General features: G+C 41.9%; 1 protein-coding gene across 1 annotated transcript in view; it reads right to left on the reverse strand.

The window, feature by feature from the left end:
* The window catches only part of LOC117506095 (GRIP1-associated protein 1-like), a gene marked incomplete at its 3' end in the record, with an annotated part of 56,760 nt that extends 37,167 nt beyond the window's left edge, over positions 1 to 19,593 (reverse strand). Inside the window, exons 1-7 of the mRNA XM_034165609.1 lie at positions 19,462 to 19,593; positions 16,294 to 16,360; positions 16,115 to 16,176; positions 15,946 to 15,972; positions 13,821 to 13,928; positions 11,947 to 12,097; positions 7,510 to 7,631 (exon numbers count right to left, since the gene is read on the reverse strand). Coding sequence (XP_034021500.1) covers positions 7,510 to 7,631; positions 11,947 to 12,097; positions 13,821 to 13,928; positions 15,946 to 15,972; positions 16,115 to 16,176; positions 16,294 to 16,360; positions 19,462 to 19,503 — 579 coding nt within the window. The remainder of the gene's footprint in view (positions 1 to 7,509; positions 7,632 to 11,946; positions 12,098 to 13,820; positions 13,929 to 15,945; positions 15,973 to 16,114; positions 16,177 to 16,293; positions 16,361 to 19,461) is intronic.
* Positions 19,594 to 20,566: the final 973 nt, after the last annotated feature.

Raw genomic sequence — 20,566 nt, forward strand, 5'->3', positions numbered from 1 at the left:
GATTGTCAACTCTGACAGGGGCCATTCCATTCAAAGCTTTAAAGACAAACAATAAAATCAATTCTAAAATTAATATGAAACCAGTGCAAAGATGCAAGAATTGGAGTTATGTGAGCACGCTTCCAGGCCCCTGTTAAAAGTCGCACTGCAGCGTTCTGGACCAACTGCAAACGGGAAACAGCCCGTTGGCTGATGCCAAAATAAAGTGCGTTACAGTAGTCCAGACGACTTGAAATAAAAGAGTGCACAACTTCTTCAAAAAAGTTAAAAGATAAAAACGGTTTTACCTTTGATAAAAGATGATGATAAAAACACGATTTCAAAACACCATTGATTTGTTTATCAAATTTAAAATCGCTGTCTATGGTGACGCCAAGGCTGGTGACTTTGGGACATACAAAATCCTTGAGAGGTCCCAAGTCAATACGAGTATATCAATAAAATGACAAGGGTACCCAAATTTGTGCACCTGCCCAATTTTGTTTAAATTATTGCACACTTTCTGGAAATACTAGAAACTTCATTTCACTCATTTCTCAAATATCAGTGTGCTCATCCTATATATGATATATTTAACTGAAATTTTTGATCCAGACAACCAATGATTTATAAAGGAAAATCATGAAAATTATCAGGGGTGCCCAAACTTTTGCATAGAACTGTATCACAGACAGCAACAAATGGATTATTTAACTGCAGAGTAGCCTGGATTTAAACAGTTTTTTTAAATCTTCCATGAGTGCCAGAGTTTTATGTTTTAATATAAACACTGTGCAAAATGTTTCAGTGAAGTAAATTGTCTGCGTGGTTAACTGACCGTGCATGTCATGTTGCTTTTATTAAAAAAAAAAAAAAAAAAAAAGCACCAGACAGAAAGTTGAATAACCCTCTGGAGTCTTGGGTATGTTTTGGTGTTTTTGACAACTTTTGGTTTTACCGTCATAATTTACCTTATAAAAAAAAAAAAAAAAAAAAAAAACTGTTTACCTGGCCTTGTTTGGTGTCATTTTTTCAGCACAACCTCACCTGTGTGACTTTATAGTTTTACTTTCATTCTGACATGCTGCATTGAAAGTGACCCAATATTCACCCCAAAACATAAAATTCAAATCATGAAAAAGTAGGGGTTTTTTTGTTTTGTTTTTTTTTACTGTGAAAACCAGGAATATGTTTAATGAGCCATTTTCTCCTGTGGAACCAGCTCCCAATTCAGATCAGGGAGACAGACACCCTCTCTACTTTTAAGATTAGGCTTAAAACTTTCCTTTTTGCTAAAGCTTATAGTTAGGGCTGGATCAGGTGACCCTGAACCATCCCTTAGTTATGCTGCTATAGACGTAGACTGCTGGGGGGTTCCCATGATGCACTGTTTCTTTCTCTTTTTGCTCTGTATGCACCACTCTGCATTTAATCATTAGTGATCGATCTCTGCTCCCCTCCACAGCATGTCTTTTTCCTGGTTCTCTCCCTCAGCCCCAACCAGTCCCAGCAGAAGACTGCCCCTCCCTGAGCCTGGTTCTGCTGGAGGTTTCTTCCTGTTAAAAGGGAGTTTTTCCTTCCCACTGTAGCCAAGTGCTTGCTCACAGGGGGTCGTTTTGACCGTTGGGGTTTTACATAATTATTGTATGGCCTTGCCTTACAATATAAAGCGCCTTGGGGCAACTGTTTGTTGTGATTTGGCGCTATATAAAAAAATTGATTGAATTGAATTGATTGATTGATTGAAAAATCTATGTAAAAGTGTTGCATAAAGTTACAACAATTCACATTAAAACGCAGGAAATGCTTCAGGCATACTTTGTGGCTATTTACATGCAATAAGATTCCAAACAAATTATATTTGTGCCACTCAGAAAAACAATTCCTGTTCATTGCACAGCAGAAGCTCCAAAACTTGTAGATGAGTCACAATTTGCTAACGTGTTATCTTGTGCTATGCTTCTGTAAATGTTCTTCAAATAAGATGCAAGAAAAAATATATGTTTCTTTTAGTCTCTCTCTTCAGTTTTATATTGCATATCTAACAGTCTTGCCTCAGAATCTTTCATAGCTAATATTTTTTTCCCAACAAAACAATGGGTACTCAGGTATGTTTATTTTGTGACATACCTGGACACCCAAAAAATTTTTCATGATGTCAGGTCTGACACACCTAGTAGGGCTTCTGGGGACACCCCCCTGGGGACACTCCCCCCCCAAGAAAATTTTGAAATACAACATGGTGCAATTAAAAAGCGAAATGAGAGCTATTTCTCAGTTCCATTTTCTTGCTCATTTTAGTCATAAAAAAGCATTTTCCCATATTGTCAAGATGACAGAACTACAATGCACAGTCTGTCACATGGTTTAGAACGCGGTATTATTACTGTTTGTTAAAACCACATATTCACAGTGAACCGTTACTGTTCAATTTCAGCAATTTGTGCTTTTCTAACAACTGATAGTGTCTTAATATGAACAAAAATAAAATTTGATACAAGCTGCACCTACTGTTTTCATTCAGTCACCAACATCTTTTAGTTCTCAGGAACCCTGATTTGGGTTTAAATTAGATTCTTATTCACTTCTTTAAATTATTTTTCGATCCAGTGCTGATGTCACCATTTCTGGGACACTGACAATTTACATGTTGTGCAAAATGATGCAGAAATGTTTTTCACGTCAATATCTGACTTCTACGAGTGTGATAAATGCTTTTTTTATATGGCTGCGAAACTACGCGCACTCTGATTGGCTGATTACCGGTCAGATATTTTCTCATATCCGGACTGGTTTCCACGACAATCGGTCCGAACACATATTTTCTTTACAAACCAGGAAGATAGAAATACACATGAACGTACTCCATTAATATCTGAACAGCATCTGAAAAAACACACAGATTGAAAGCTTACCAGCTAATAACCCGACCATCTGTTAGTAAGTTTCAGCTCTGCTCCGGCCATCAGCCCGGAGGTGAGCTGAAATGAGCTGCTGCTCAGCTCAGCTTCCGAGCTCTGAAGTGAACAGTGGAGGAAGTCTTTTTTTTTTTTCTTCTTTTTTTTTTGGAGATGAACTTCACCTTAGCCCAACAACCGGCCCTGAATTGCCGGTTGTTGGGCTATATTTCCCTGTACAGACCTCGCAGTCAGTTAATAATCCTTTAATATCATCCTCCACATGAATATTTCAAACCCGTGCAACAGAAAAAACCATAACATGCAGATGTATGGAGGTGATGGTCTAGTGGTTAAGCGTTGGGCTTGAGACCAGAGGATTCTTGGTTCAACTATGATACAGTTAATGCATTAACTGCATCATAGTGAGCCTTAGACCTTTTCAGCCTACCCTCGTAGTGAGTACCTTGTATGGCAGCAGCCTGACATCGGGGTGAATGCGAAGCATTACTATAAAGCGCGTTGAGAGTCTGATGCAAATGGAAAAGCGCTATATAAACGCAGTCCATTTACCATTTATGTTGCAGGCTAACATATAGCAGGGGTAGTGGCGAAGTGGTCAGTGTGCTCGATTTCAGTTCAAATCCCACCCATGCCACATTTCTCCTTGTAAGGTCAAGTTGAGCCAGGAAGGGCATTCGGTGTAAAACTTGTGCCATATCAACATGCAGGTCCACCTGGGATCTGCTCTGACGACCTTGAGTGAAAACAAGGGAGCAGCCGAAGACTTTAGCAGACTACGAGGTCTATTACAAAAGAAACCAACCGTTTTTGTTTTTTTTTTAAACTATATGGATTTGATTCATATGTTTTTACATCAGCCAAGCTTGAACCTTCGTGCGCATGTGTGAGTTTTTCCACGCCTGTCGGTGACGTCATTTGCCTGTGAGCACGCCGTGTGGGAGGAGTGGTCCAGCCCCCTCGTCGGATTTTCATTGTCTGAGAAGTTGCTGAGAGACTGGCGCTGTGCTTCATCAAAATTTTTTCAAAACTGTGAGGCACATCAGAGTGGATACCATTCGAGAAATTAATTAATTCGGTGAACATTTTAACGGCTGATGAGAGATTTTGGATTGTTTCTATCGCTGTAAGGACTTCCCACGGAGCGGGACGTCGCCATCCTGTTTCAAGCTGAAAACCTCCAAATTTAAGCCTCTGTTGACCCAGGACGTCGTGAGAGAACAGAGAACCTTCAGAAGAGGTCGGAATCAGCAGTTTATCCGGACATTCCACTGTTAAAGGAGATTTTTTTTAATGAAAGACGTGCGGACAGATTGGCGCGTCGGCTCGCAGCCGGCACGGCGCGCCCGCCACAGGAAAAACACCTCCGTGTTGATAGCCATTTCTAAAATCCAGGCAGCTTTTGGTGGCTTTCGGTTGAGTGAGTATCTGAGAAATTGTTTAACAGCAGGGCATGTTCCAACTTGTCCTTAAGGCTTCCAACGGAGGTGTTTTTCCTGTGGCGGCCGGCGAGCCGACGCGCCAATCTGTCCGCACATCTTTCATTAAAAAAATCTCCTTTAACAGTGGAATGTCCGGATAAACTGCTGATTCCAACCTCTTCTGAAAGTTCTCTGTTCTCTCACGACGTCCTGGGTCAACAGAGGCTTAAATTTGGAGGTTTTCAGCTTGAAACAGGATGGCGACGTCCCGCTCCGTGGGAAGTCCTTACAGCGATAGAAACAATCCAAAATCTCTCATCAGCCGTTAAAATTTTCACAGAAAACCAGCTTAATTTGTCGAATGGTGTCCACTCGGATGTGCCTCACAGTTTTTGAAAAAATTTTGATGAAGCACAGCGCCAGTCTCTCAGCAACTTCTCAGACAAAGGAATTCCGACGAGGGGGCTGGACCGCTCCTCCCACAAGGCGTGCTCACAGGCGAATGATGTCACCGACAGGCGTGAAAAAACTCTCACATGCCCACGAGGGTTCAAGCTTGGCTGATGTAATCACACGTGATTCAAATCCATATGGTTTTTTAAAAAATAATAAGGTCGGATACTTTTCTAATAGACCTCGTAATGCCGCGTTCACACCGAGTGCGACAACAGCGACAGGTTGCCATGTAATCCCTATGGAACGACACTTTTTGGCGCCAAGCCGCGCAGCGCGACGCAATGGACGCGAATGAAGCAACACGAGTGAAGCGGTTTTGAGCGACTGGCGCGTTTGTGGCACGATATTGCGTCGCGTCATGTCGCGTTGCCCTCCTCCCCAAGTTGAAAAATCTGAACTTTTTCATCTTGTCGCGCCGCGATGACCAATCAGGGACTGGATATGTAGTGACGTGGAGATGTCTGGAGTTTGACTGAAGATGTGAACATGTCCTGTCTCTGGTAGCAGCCTGTGAGCAGGACTTATGTCTCTTTTGTCCTTTATTTCACAATTATGACAGAGTTTTTGGGAGGAGAGCGAGCACCAGCCTCACAGCAAGCAGCAGAGTTTCCTTTTTTAACGTGCAGTGAATCGTCTGTGGAGATTATTTTATTATTTAACTACACAGATGTATAATAAAGCAAATGGTGACTGGCTTCTAAACACAATTATGACAGAGTTTTTTGGGGAAGAGCGAGGAGCAGCCCCACAGCAAGCAGCAGGAGTTTCTTTTCTTTTCTTTTTTAATTGTTTACATGTGCGCGCATGAACGGAACAGGAGGTCCTCAAACTGGGTCCCGCAGAGGCAGAAGGACCGCTGAAAGCGGCCGTCATCCAGACGCAGCTCCTGCAGCAAATAATGATACTCCCCGAATTGGGAACATCTCATGACATTTGTCAGCTTTCCACAACAACTCGCTCCGTGTGATCAAGGTCCATCATGTTAACTTGACTGACAACCGGAGCCAGCGAGCGGAATGGAAGCTCCTCCTATTTGATGACGCACCGGGGCGAATTTTTGCAGCAAAAGCAGAGCGACACACAGGGCGATGGTGGCACATCCGTTGCCACGCAACGCCGCAAATTTGTGGCGTCTGATCGCGCCCGGTGTGAACGCGGCATAACACATCACGTTTGCATGGAGACAGTCTGAAGTAAATTGATCCCAAAGTTAGAATTTTAATTGTGTGAAATAATCTCAACTGACAAAGTCCATTCAAAAACATGATATAATAAGATCAAAGACTTACCGGGAGTCTCAGCTTTTCCATATAAACGATATATATATATATATATATATATATATATATATATATATATATATATATATATATATAAAAAGTCGAACCAACCCCATATGAATTTATTTCTGATGAACTTTAAATCGTCTCCCTGCAGCAGAACATATTTGTTTTGTGGCTTCAACATGACGCAGAATTCATGGTAAAATCTGTAACAGCATCTCTCACTGGCTGCTGTACAGATGAACAGCACGTTACATTTATCCTTCAGTCTGAGATCAGGACGTGAAAACGTGAGACTTAATATGACGTGTCATTAGAAACGTTTCCAAATGATTTTCCAAATATTAACATGAAACTAGACCAGACTAAATCCGACGTGCACCAGGAAAACAAAAATAAACATTCGCCATGGAGAAAAAAAAAACCCAGATTTCTGGGAATTCCTGGAAAATTCCGGGAAAACAATCTGTTGTGACATTATTGTACAAGCCGCACAGAAAGAGTAGTTAAGTAAAGCCCTGGTCAGACTGAATAATGAACTATGAATAATGAGCCACGTAGCATGAAACTTTTTGTTCAAGTCAAGTTATTCAAGTAACGTGGTAGAACAGAGGCTCTTAGAGGCAGATTATTTGGCTAACGAGTATCATCTCTTAGCGTGGCACAAATTTCTTCAAGTTAAAAATTTAGCAAAAAAAATTGCACAGGGCAATTTGTGTTCGAGGTACTATGAGGACAAACGAGGATGTTAGTGTTGAGTACGAGGCTGTTAGAGACCCATTATCCGAGTACCTGGGGGCTACAAGGACAGGACAGGCTTGGAGTCCAAGACAAATTTCCCGGAAGGCACAATAAAGTGTATCGTATCGTACCGCAACAGAGCAGGTTCCACTCTGAGAAAGCTGTTGTAGCCTTTTTTAACATCCGTTTCCTGCAATTCCTTCAGAAGAACATATACATGGCTCATTATTTATGGCTTTATTATTTGGTCTGACCAGAGCTTACAATGTCAAACATGCAAGGACATTACCAGCAATCCCAAAAATAATTCTTAGGCCTATCCAGTAATAAGAGATGATCCATCATATCAAACGCAACACTAAGACCTAAGAACAGCAGCACTTCAGTGATGTCAGAATCCATTACAAGCGTAAGAGCATTCACCACTTTAGTAAGTGCTGTTTCTGTGGAGTGGTGCATTCTAAACCCTGACTGCAGAGACAGGTTATTTTCAGCAAGATGACCCACAAGCTGCTGTAAAACCACTTTTCAACCATTTTAGAGCAGAAGGATAGATTTGATCACTGCAGATTTTAAACTATAAGAATAGAACCTGAGGTTAATAACAGGTTAAAAATTATCAGCAGAGCGAGCCCAAGTGTAGCCCACAGGTTTAGCTGGTGGACCTGAACGGACATTAAAGCTAAGACAATGTCGTTAAAAGTACATCACCTGTTGCAGTCTCTCACTAGCTGCCTCGGTCACTGGCTCTTCCCCCCACTGTTTAACATCAGTGGTGCCATCAGTCACTGTGGTCTGTCGCTGCACCTCTTTGTCGTAGCGCTCCTGGAGGGCTGGAGGAAAATCATACCTCAAGGTAGAGAAGATTCTACCGTTTACTTTAAAAGAAATCAAATCTATTTTTTATCAAATACATGGATTTGCATGAAAAACAACCTACTTCTTTGTATTTCTAAGGTCAAACTTATTTTAGGGAGTCCATTTTTTCCCCATGGGGGGGGGATTCCTTATTTTAGGGAGGCCATTTTCGCCCCCATGGGAGTTAAAAATCACCCTTATTTAAAATAAGTGTGATTTGGATAACGCACTGCCAAATGGGGAAAAAACTGAGTTTTTTTTTGTTTCATGTCAGAATGCTTATTTACGTGTCGACAGGGCACAGCCCTTTTTCTTTCCTGTGGACAGGGCACCGTGGTTTTACTTTTGCAAAGACAGATTCACTTACCCGTCGATAGCGCACTGCTGTTTTACGTACCTGTCAATAACATGCCATCACTTTACAACCCCTGGCAAAAATTATGGAATCACCAGCCTCGGAGGATGTTCATTCAGTTGTTTAATTTTGTAGAAAAAAAGCAGATCACAGACATGACACAAAACTAAAGTCATTTCAAATGGCAACTTTCTGGCTTTAAGAAACACTATAAGAAATCAGGAAAAAAAAGATTGTGGCAGTCAGTAACGGTTACTTTTTTAGACCAAGCAGAGGAAAAAAATATGGAATCACTCAATTCTGAGGAAAAAATTATGGAATCACCCTGTAAAGTTTCATCCCCAAAACTAACACCTGCATCATATCAGATCTGCTCGTTAGTCTGCATCTAAAAAGGAGTGAACACACCTTGGAGAGCTGTTGCACCAAGTGGACTGACATGAATCATGGCTCCAACACAAGAGATGTAAATTGAAACAAAGGAGAGGATTATCAAACTCTTAAAAGAGAGTAAATCATCACGCAATGTTGCAAAAGATGTTGGTTGTTCACAGTCAGCTGTGTCTAAACTCTGGACCAAATACAAACAACATGGGAAGGTTGTTAAAGGCAAACATACTGGTAGACCAAGGAAGACATCAAAGCGTCAAGACAGAAAACGTAAAGCAATATGTCTCAAAAATCGAAAAAATGTACAACAAAACAAATGAGGAATGAATGGGAGGAAACTGGAGTCAACGTCTGTGACCGAACTGTAAGAAACTGCCTAAAGGAAATGGGATTTACATACAGAAAAGCTAAACGAAAGGCATCATTAATACCTAAACAGAAAAAAACAAGGTTACAATGGGCTAAGGAAAAGCAATTGTGGACTGTGGATGACTGGATGAAAGTCATATTCAGTGATGAATCTCGAATCTGCATTGGGCAAGGTGATGATGCTGGAACTTTTGTTTGGTGCCTTTCCAATGAGATTTATAAAGATGACTGCCTGAAGAGAACATGTAAATTTCCACAGTCATTGATGATATGGGGCTGCATGTCAGGTAAAGGCACTGGGGAGATGGCTGTCATTACATCATCAATAAATGCACAAGTTTATGTTGATATTTTGGACAATTGAAAGGATGTTTGGGGATGATGAAATCATTTTTCAAGATGATAATGCATCTTGCCATAGAGCAAAAACTGCAAAAACATTCCTTGCAAAAAGACACATAGGGTCAATGTCATGGCATAGGGTCAATGTCAATGAGCAGATCTGATTTGATGCAGGTGTTAATTTGGGGGATGAAAATTTACAGGGTGATTCCATAATTTTTTCCTCAGAATTGAGTGATTCCATATTTTTTTCCTCTGCTTGGTCTAAAAAAGTAACCGTTACTGACTGCCGCAATCTTTTTTTCTTGATTTCTTATAGTGTTTCTTAAAGCCAGAAAGTTGCCATTTGAAATGACTTTAGTTTTGTGTCTGTGATCTGCTTTTTTTCTACAAAATTAAACAACTGAATGAACATCCTCTGAGGCCGGCGATTCCATAATTTTTGCCAGGGGTTGTATTTACCCACTAATAAGGCACTGCAGTTTTACGTACCCGTTGATAGTGCGCTGCAGTTTTACATGCCCTTCAAAAGGACGTTGCGGTTTTATGTACCCGGCAATAGCGTGCTGTGGTTTTATGTACCCCTCAATTAGCTTCAGTCCCACCGAATAATAAAGCCATGAATAATGAGCCACGTATGGATTTGCCAGAATTTCAGTGATTATTTGAATATTGATCCACGTTGTAATCTATCACGTATCCGCTATGAAGGAGGCTCTATGTGCCTCTAAGTACCTCGCATGTACCAGGTATCAGTATCTAATGAGTCACAACTGACCTGTCATTTGAGCCCCGTCCAGCCTCGAGTGGCTCGTGTCGCTGCATATGATCCACATCAAGCCACATTTGATCCATGTAGCACCATGTAACGCGACGTTGGTTGCACATTTAAGCATGGGTTTGGGCCAAACCCCCAGCCCTCCCATACTTGTCCCTTTAAAGCCTGGGTTTTCAATTCACAGCATCCAAAGATGTCACATTTTTTTGTTAAATGCAGTCCAAAAATAGCAGTTCCTGCACAGTCCACATCTGTGCACCAGGCTGCAGTTCACCTGTGTTCCAGAGTCTTTAATGCAGCAGTTCTACATATGCACCCAGCTCTCTGTGACCAAAAAAAAAAAAGACACCACAATGACGTTGTTGCTTTATATAGATCCACAACTGTGTGGATCATCCCCACCTCCCCCCCCAAAAACCCATTCATAACCAGACCAGCTAGAACTGAACCACAGGTTCCTGGACAGTCACCTCTGTGCTTCTTCACGCTGGCTTTATTTCTTCTGCGGCTTACAGTCATTTTGGCACCGTGATCCAACACTGCATATTATCCACGTCAAGCCACATATGATCCATGTAGTGACATGATAACGCGTCATTGGTGCATGGTTAGGCATCGGTTTGGTCCAAACCTCCAGCCCCCCACACTTGTCGCTTTAAAAGTGTGGGTTTTCAATTCACAGCAACCTAGATGTTGTCATATTTTTTTAAATGCAGTTCAAAATAGATGCTCCAGTACGGTCTGGCAGGTGTGAGCCGTGCACCAGGCTGCTGTCCATCTGTGTTCCAGAGTCATTAAATGTACCAGACCTAAATGCTCATTTTGAGAGCAAGTCACTGAATTAGTGCGCAAACACAGCGGAGCTGCTGATCCATTAACATACTTTTACAGTTGATTATACAGAATGAATGAACATGCAACTGTTTTACCAAGCTATTAAAATAAAAACATTACAAATAATAACCTTTTAGCTGCTTCAAATCTGTTCTCCACCTCATGGAACAGGAGAGACAGAGAGGGGCAAAAAGCAGGTGGAACTGTGTGCACAAGAGGGCTGAGCCAAAAATAGCCTCTCCCAGTCCCTCTTAACTGGTAGGTGCTCAGAAAATGAGCTTTTACAGCCTTGTCCGCACGACAAACATGCCTCTATAATCCTCCTTTATCCTCGTAGTAACTCGTACATAAACTGCCTCAGGCCATTGTTGCTAAATGTTGAACATCTTGAAGTTAGCACCATGCTCAGAAACGAGCCTCATTAACCAAAGATAATGCCTCTAAGAGCCACTATTCTCCAACGATAGTTGAATAAATTCTCTTGCAGCAAAAAAAAAAAAAACATGCTGTGTGGCTCATTATTCATCCTTCATTATCTGGTGGAACCACGGCTTTAGAGGGTAGAGCTAAAATAGCCTGTCCTGTCCTCATAGCTGCCAGGTACTCGGATAATGGGCTTCTAACAGCCTTGTCCTCACCAAACATGCCTCTATAATCCTCGTTTGTCTTCGGAGTACCTCGTACCCAAACTGCCCCACACTGTTGTTGCTAAATTCTGAACTTCTTGAAATTAGCACCACACTCAGAGATGAGCCTCGTTAGCTCATTATTCATCTTTCATTATTCGGTGGGAACAGGGCTTAACATGCCGTCACTTTAGTTACCCACCAATAGCACGCTGCAGTTTTATTTACTTAATGACAGTGTAGTGTGGCTGACTGGCACCAACACATACTCCCAGACCAGACCTGCATCTCTGCTGGACAACACAAAATTTTAAATATCAATTATTTTCATTTCATCCTGTTCCACTTTGAAAATAACCTGGATTATCAGTGCCAAAAGACAACCTAGGAAGTGTTTTTTAATGACACATTAATGAATGTATTTAAAAGGAAATGCACCAAAAACATGCACTGTATTTCACTAGACGTCTGATTTGTATTCAAAGGGGCATGAGACACCTTCTGTACTGTTTGTTTTTAGTACACAATAAATTTTAAATTCTGGCACACACATGGTTGGTGAGTTTCTGTAGAATCGTACACTTACAAACACACACCTTTCATCTTCTTATGGAGGGTGGAGTTCTCTGCCTGGAGGTGGAGCAGCTCTCCGTCTATGGTGTTGGAAGCGGCCGTCACTACCGGTGTGTCTCTCTTTTCCTTCAGACCCTGATTCTCTTGTTCCAGCTTCTCTATCTGCGTACACAGCTGGAACAAACAGCAAAAAGGGATTCTGAAGACATCAGCACAGAGTCTGACGACATGTTCTGAAGCAGAGAACTGAGAAGGACTCATTTCCTGGAAGAGGTTATCCATCATGGATTTAGGAGCAGTGACTATGTTTACATGCAGCCAATAAACCCTTTCATAACTGGAACATTAGTAATAACCTGGTTGCGCACGGCCATGTAAACACCCGCAAAAACCCGAATATGCTCATATTCCGGTTTTTAAAAACCCGAATATGCTCATATTCCGGTTTTTAAAAACCCGAATATGCTCATATTCCGGTTTTTAAAAACCCGAATATGCTCATATTCCGGTTTTTAAAAACCCGAATAAGACCCCTGGGTTACTCCTTTTCTAACCCAAATATCAGGTCATATAAACACGCATCGGGATATCCCCATACAAAGGAACACTATTTTGTGTTCTGTGCATGTCCCATCCACAAGGAATCTTGGTCTTTTGAGTATGGCAACTACTTGTGTGCGGCGCGCGCAACCCACCGGACACCACAGAAGCAGAGATAAACAGCGCATTGTGTTCTGATTCCTTATCAGGCCTGCGGTCGCCGCATCAGTCACCGAAACTGATCTGCCTCCGATGCGCTTACTGAGTCTGCGGGCTCGGTAAACACCGCAGCGGGCCACTCACACCGCCCCCCCTCTCTGCTGTGCGAAGCTGCACCAACTAAGGCAACAGGTCCAGAGACTACGCTTGCTGTTTTGATACAGAGGCAGCCCGCAAGGATAGATTTCTTGCGGAAAAAAAATCCACAGCGCCGCAGGGTCTCGGTATACCGCAGCGCTCCGTGGCCATGACTTTGATTCTTTGCGGGTCCCGCATCCGTACCCCCGGAGGCAGTGAATGAAGGGAGAGCACGCGCATTGTGTTCTGCGTGTGTCTATTTATAATATTCTCACCCAGAAGAAAAAAAAAGAGTGTTTACACAGGAGAGAAAAGTGAGAACATGTTAATGCCTATTTCAGAAAAGTGTATAAAGTGTGTAGTGAGGGGTTTTACACGATGCAGGATTACATGAATACCAGACCAAATCAAGCACCGGTGGAAGACGTGCGTCGCTGTTTAGATGGGGATATTCCAAATGATACCAATGACCATGTATACAGGAGTAACGCTGTCTGCTTAAGCATGTAAACGGGTTATTCCTAATGATTCAGAAACCGGAATATTGACCTTAACCCAAATATTGACGGCACGTAAACGTAGTCAGTGTCTAAAAAGTAAAACCTTCTGATTAAAACTATGTTGAGATCATAGTTTTGAAATCATGTCCCTCCAGTCCGTCATCTTCTTTCATTAAATTAAATCACATCTACGTCAGACTGATTTTTAAATCTCACTGTGGTCAAATCCAGATGTTGCAGGTGAAGGGTTCTGTACTCGTCACTCTCACCCCTGAACCATATTTTACTCTGATTACTCTGTCATTTCAACAGCGTGAAAAAAGCAGCTGCACTCTGAGCTGCTTCTCTGTATCCATAAGTAAGTCAGTGTTTGTATAAAGCTTCTGCCCTTCAGTAACAAACTCACATTAAAATGGCTCCACTGTGCGTGGGGCTGTGACTCCTCACCTGGTGACAGCCAGAGGAAACCTAGCTTCAGCTTTTGTTTGAATACACATAAGTTTATTCCAGAAAACACTAGAATGTGAATAAGTCTTGCACGTGAGACAAATGAGGGTTACCTTTGACAGCTCAGTCATCAGGGTGCTGTTCTGAAGTCGGAAATCTTCTTCCTGACTGTGGAGTTTCCCCTGAAGCATCTCATTCTCACTCAGCAGCGCATCCACCTCCTGCAGCAAACCAAATTCATTCATAAATAACTAACATCAAAATACTATCAGCAGATTTATTATCAAAACTAATGTTCAATTGTGACCACAACAGATTAAAATATTTTAAATTTTATTTCTGTTGTTACAGTGTGTGATGCAGCTCTCTGCTGCTTGCAGATTAAAGCTACTGGATTTAAATTTTGAACACTGGCACACATTCTATATTCCTCCAATAATAATGTGTCTTTAACCTTTTAAAGATTATTTATGGCCTATGTACAAAATCAAATGACATGAAATTCACATCATATTTAACTTGTACTCCAACTGGCTCAGGTTGTGGCTTTTACAACAGATTAAAAACAAGATGAGAAATGCTGAAGCATTGATTTCATTCCACTTTGTACAGACTCACTGATGTCTGAGAATAGCTCAGTGTAATATTTTGATATTATCATATTATCTGAGCCAATATATCGTCCACTAAAATTTGATATCAGGCCTATGTAAGGATCCCGTAGTTCACTGATCAACTGAATCAAGCACTGTGTGAAACTGAACACCGGCTGCAAAGACACACTGCTGTTTTCCTGTTTGTGTTTAATCAATCCTCACAGAACAAGAATAAGATCATTTTCTTTCTCATGAAATCATCAACCAGTTCTGTGTGAAACCTGCAGCCCTACTTTAGATTATGTTTTTGCATTTTGCCATCAAGTTGGTTTTGGTAGCCAAGTGATTTCAGTGCAGAAGGTTCCCAGTTCAAACTCCACCCCTGCCACATTTCTCCATGTAAGGTGGAGTTGAGTCAGGAAGAGCATCCAGCATAAAACGTGGGTGTCGCTACAGCAGATCTGAGGTGGCTCTGCACATTGAATTGGCACGAGAGCAGCCGAAGGGACTTACGCTCCGGTCACATGGCACAAACGAAGGACACCGAAGCCAAAACAAAACAAGAAACCTGGACTTACGTTGACTTTCGGAGATATTGTTTAACCATCATCCAGCTTTGTTCCTGTAGCTGCCACTTCATTAGAGTTTTCAAACTGTTGAAAAATGTGAACATATTCCATTTTGCTTTCTGTTTTGATGGTTTCTCATCGTTTGCGTAGTTCCCGTACTGTCAGCATTCTGTTTGATTGTCGACCAACTTTGTCCAACCTCCCAAGTCTGACGTCTTGCATGAACATTGACAATATCTGAACAGATCAATAACTAAAGAACCATTGAGCTGAATGTGACTCATCCATGTGTGGGACAAAAGCAACATTGTCATACAGAAACAAGAGTGGCAAGAACGTTTTATCAACTACTTTAACTATTTACGCATGTTCCAACCACAGACGGCTGGAGTGTGCGAGCAGCTTTCCAGCCACAGATGGCTGGTACGTGCGTGCATTGTTCCACAAATGATCATGAGATTGCTTGTGTAAACAAACAGTTTCTAAACAGTTCAATGAAAACTACTTTCTCTCTGTCAGACAGCAAGAATGTGTGTGTGCGTGCATACGTTGTTGTGAAAACAAACCTGGTGTCAACTTGCAGGTGCTGCAGACAGTGCAGGCTGACTGCAGACATGATCACAGGCTGGCGCTCGGTCTGATACCCGCTGTCAAGTCAGGTCATCAAGAATGTTTCGTTTTGATTTTGTTTAAAGCGTCAAGGTCGCCATTCGCTTAGTTTTTCTTTTGTGAGTTACGGTTTTGTTTCATTCCTTTATGCAGTCTTGATTCACAGGTTTTTCTGTGATGGGAGAAGTGCAGCCTCGTTCGTCCACCTTTCCTCTACAATTTGTGACTTTTTCCGTCATTCAGCTATGGTTGTGTGCCGTGTGGCTGGGCCCTCACTTTACTTTCATGGTTTGATGTATCACAATTGCAGTCATGTTATCATGAAAACATTGGGTAACATTTCAAACTGACACTTCAAATTACATTCTGGCACAGCACAATGTAATGTGCAGACAGCTAATGACCAGTAGAGGACGCTGTTGAATATAGATGGTAACCACAGTAACCAAACAGAAAACACTCACCTGAGCTTTCTTGCTCTTATTTAGAGCCTGAGGAGACAAACACATGTATCAATTATACACATCGCCACCAGGGGGCCCTTCAATGATGGAATATGTAACACTATGTAATATGTATGTAACACTATGTAAATATGTAAAATGTCAAATATTTCCAGAGATGGTTTGATACCTTCTGAGCTTTGACAAAATCTCTCTCCAAAGCTATGTTCTTCTGACGGACAACATTCAGTTCTGAAACGCAACAAAGTCCTCGTCACTTCACAAAAGTCCACACAAACTTTGACCGGGACATTCCGCCAGGTCGTCAGAACGGCAAAGATGATAGGATCTCTGCTGGTCAAGTTTTACCTGCACTGTTCTTCCTGATATCATCAGACAGCTGGTAGTTCTGAGTCCTCAACTCCAATAGCTGAGCCTGAAAATACAGCCACACCATCACAACCACATCATTGTTACCCTGACGGTCTGCAGGAGTGGAGTTGGAATCACTATCAGCTCAGAACGCTGCTTGATGACAAGCAGCAAGATCCACGTCTGCCTCTGGATCCGTTTTCATTTTTAACCGGGCACAATCAGCCTCCAGCTGTTTCAGACCAGACTTCATAAACCACAGGCCACTTTCAGACCACAACAGTTTAACTGACAAATCCAAATAAGTACCTGTGGATGAGGATTGAAGCTCCACAGATTAATTTAGGTTTGCTTCCAAAGTTTGTGTGATTTGCTGTCGGTTATCATGACTTGTGGGGACATGTCAAACCAGTTTTACTGGGTGGTTTTTGACTTTGTGCAGGAACACGCTGTGCGTTAAATTATCCAGACACATTGGATGTTTTTGCTGAATACTGATCCTCAGCTTCATTTTCAAAGTCTTCATATTCACAAAACTGCATTTCATGCATGTCCTTTGCATTCTGACAGCTGCAGACCGATCTATGCATGAGGGAATCCAGTGTGTTTTCCTCTTTAACATGGTGACCATCACATGACTGCACAGGATGAACACACGTCTCTGTACTTTCCATGACAGATGCAAGGAAATGTTCTGCAATAGGCATGTGGAGATAAATCGATATGAATCGGTATCTAGATATAAATGTGAGTGATACGAGTGCATCAATTCATTCAATGTGCATCGATTCAGTTGACAGAATGAATCGTGTTGCATCGCTCGCTGCCTACTTGCATAGATTTTTTATGAGGCATACTGAATTAGAGCACAACCGATATGGATTTTTTGAGGCCGATGCCAATATTTGGATGAAAAAAATGCAGATAATCGATAAATGGGCTGATTTGCCAATAGCCGATAAACCAGCCGATTTTTTGTTAAATGAAAAAAGTGTTCTTTTTTGGACCCTTAACAAAAAAAGGTATGAGCTAAAAGTTGAAGCTTTGTCCTCATATTGATTAACTTTATAACAGAGAAGAATCCGACGGTGGATCGAAAGTCCGCGGAGTTAACTTTTCAGCTAAAAAAGTAAGTTTCTATCTCATATCATTAAAAAGTTATTTACAATTTAGTAAAGCTTGGTCCCAGCCGTCGTATACGACAGCGTCGGCCCCAGAGGGTTAATGGCGATGGCAGTAATTCCCAGAACCCTTCCGGACAACCAGTGAATCTGAATGTTTCAACCTCTTAGCAGTAAACGAAAGTTTTTCATGCTAGAAATAATGTCTACACAATGTGGGCTTAATAAAAAGTGTGACCAATGCAATGAAGCACATTTGACACATTACTATATAAACTGAGTTAATCAAACTGAGTTGAACTGAAATGGGAGAAATGTGGGGTGAATGTAATCGCTAAGTTATTACAAACAACATCCTTATAAACTTACTTTTATGCTTTTGTCAGCCGATCAGTGCAGTGTGACGGTGAACTACGGGGGCCAGTGATGAACACATTTAAGCAGATGTGTAAGCAGCTCTCAGCTGAATGGAGTCAGAGCTCCATCTACTGGACAAACAGTGCAAGGACATTTTACATTGCCGACACAAACATTATTTCAGTAACTGTTCTGTTTATGGTTGAAGCAACGAAGCAGCGCTTTGACCCGTTGTTCAATGGTTCTCGGCTTCGCTGTTTTTCAGAAGCGGCAAGTCCGCTGGCGTGAGCACCAGCTGGTACGTAAACATATGTTGTCCATCAGGTAAAGGAACTAATAATACAACCCCAATTCCAATGAAGTTGGGACGTTGTGTTAAATGCAAATAAAAACAGAATACAAAGATTTGCAAATCCTCTTCAACCTATTTTCAACTGAATACACCACAAAGACAAGATATTTAATGTTCAAACTGATAAACTTTGTTGACCAAAATGTTTTTTTCCTCCCAAAATGAGACATCCTGCATTCTTTATGAATTACATCTTGACGTGCAGCCGGCTGAGCACAGCTCAGAGGTATAGAGTGACATTCATGCCATTAAAGTCTGAAAGGAAATGCTTTTGACAAAAACTACAGATTTTGTTCATTTCTATTTATGTCCAGAGATCAAGGATCCAGTGACCAATTTCATATTTATTTACTTTAACACTTAATAAAATGCTGTTGACATAGAAAACCTACAAAGCCTACTTTTAGTACACAGAAACTTTACAAGAGGTATCGATAAGGGAATCAATAAGGAATCAGCTCAATAATGGCATCGATAGATACAATCTTAACCATACTCATCCCTAGGCACAGCAGAAGTCCACACAGATGCTACACCTCCTCTAGATCACCTTCTCAACTTGGGAGAACACGTCACCATCATAATCGCCAGTGAACTCGCTGGATCAACGGCATCCACATCTTTGCTAGCCATTGTTTACATGTGCTGTGAGACGCTGGAACTCTGCTGGGGGATTATAGGAAATGCTGAAGTACTGAATATGAATATAAAGATGACGTGCTGTGCTGCCACCTGTTGGATGGTTGAGGAATCTGCATCCATACCAAATTAAGAATTTCGTATTTCAAAGCTACAGTGAGCACAGGGTCTACAAGTGCACGAGTGTGCCACTTGCATGTCTTTTTTACATCACAAAGCCATTTAAAACATTTCACGGTGGCAGCAGTGACGCTACAGTGTGCCTAATAAAGTGGCCCTAACCCTAACACCGTGCGTGTGCAGCTAACACGCTAAAAAAGCACATCACTCCGAGTTGTATTTGAGCTTTTATTTGCAGACACACGGCGGGTTTTTAATTTTTATGACAGCACAAACAGACACTGGATTTTTATATTAGCGCACTGTTAGCCTCATATAGCCGTGGATAAACACATATTAAACGGTGACATCGTGACACCGATATTGAACTGCTTTAATTGTTTTGCACTTTTCAAAATTGAATTTCTTAAGTCTGAAACAACAAAAACAATATAAAACGCGTGCTCGGAGTTGGGCTAATGCCAACTTAGCTAAGATCCACAGCGGCTGACATTAGCCGTTAGCATGAAGCCACAATTGGGAATTTTTAACCAAGCAAACATTAAAAAAAGGGGGGGGGCGGAATGCTTATCATACCTGCATCCGATGGAACTCTTCCTCTGATAAAGACTGCGACATGTTGACTGACGCTGCAGCAAGCAGCTAAAGCTAAGCTAAGGGAGGAAACGCTCCAGCGACAGTTATGGCCGCCATGGCACATGATCGGTAACTTCCGGTAGTGGCAAAAAAAGCAAGCAAACAAACAAACAAACTGCAGCTCTTTGTTTGTTGTACCAGAAACTCGCCAACCTGCACATTTCCCAGCACTCTCTGCTCTGTCAAATTTTGATAAACTCAATTGAGGTGTGACTGTTCCTGTTTAACCGAACAGGGAAATAAAAGTAATAAATCTGGAGTCGTAGTCCTGAACCTCAGACCCGGACATGACTCAGCGGCCAACAGGAGGGACTGGTGAGTCGGCGGCCCGAGTTCATGGTCATGACACTCAGACCCAGACGCGACTCAACGGACAACAGGCGGGACTGCTGAGTCGGTGGCCCGGGTTCGTGGTCCTGACACTCAGACCCGGACAGGACTCAGCAGTCCACAGGAGGGACGGCTGAGTCGGCGGCCCGGGGTCGTGAATCCTGCATGATCAGCCTGGTGTGGATGAAAACATGGGGAGAAAGCAGATGCCTATTGGCCTGATTCTTTCCAACATTTAACGACCTACAGTTTGGGCATCCATTGATAAAAATTCATACATTTTTATGGGCGTATCTTGAACAGGTTGAAGGTCTGTGCAGGGACCAGCTCTTCTGGCAGCGGGTTCAAAGGTTTATTGCTCAAATCAAGAAGGATGGACACCTTGCTCACAGATTAAACGGTCTCAGCTCTCATCCCATTGTTACACTAGTGTTTTGTTAGATTATCTCTTTAACCACATTGTCAATTCCCGATATAATTTTGAAGAGCTGTGTCATATCCCTCTTTTTCTTCTGTGGTATAGTCTTGGTAGTCCAAGGCATTGCATTCGTTCATCATAATGGACATGTCCAAGTGTTGGACTTGGTGGCTCTTTTCTGCACAACAGTTTGTTAGTCCAAAGCATAATGTGGACCCCAGATGATGTTCCCGTATTCTAACTAGGGTCTAATTTTGTACAGGATTGGCGACTGGAATACTGGGGTGTAATTGGTAC

This window comes from Thalassophryne amazonica, unplaced genomic scaffold, assembly GCF_902500255.1.
Source record: "Thalassophryne amazonica unplaced genomic scaffold, fThaAma1.1, whole genome shotgun sequence".
Classification (NCBI taxonomy): domain Eukaryota; kingdom Metazoa; phylum Chordata; class Actinopteri; order Batrachoidiformes; family Batrachoididae; genus Thalassophryne; species Thalassophryne amazonica.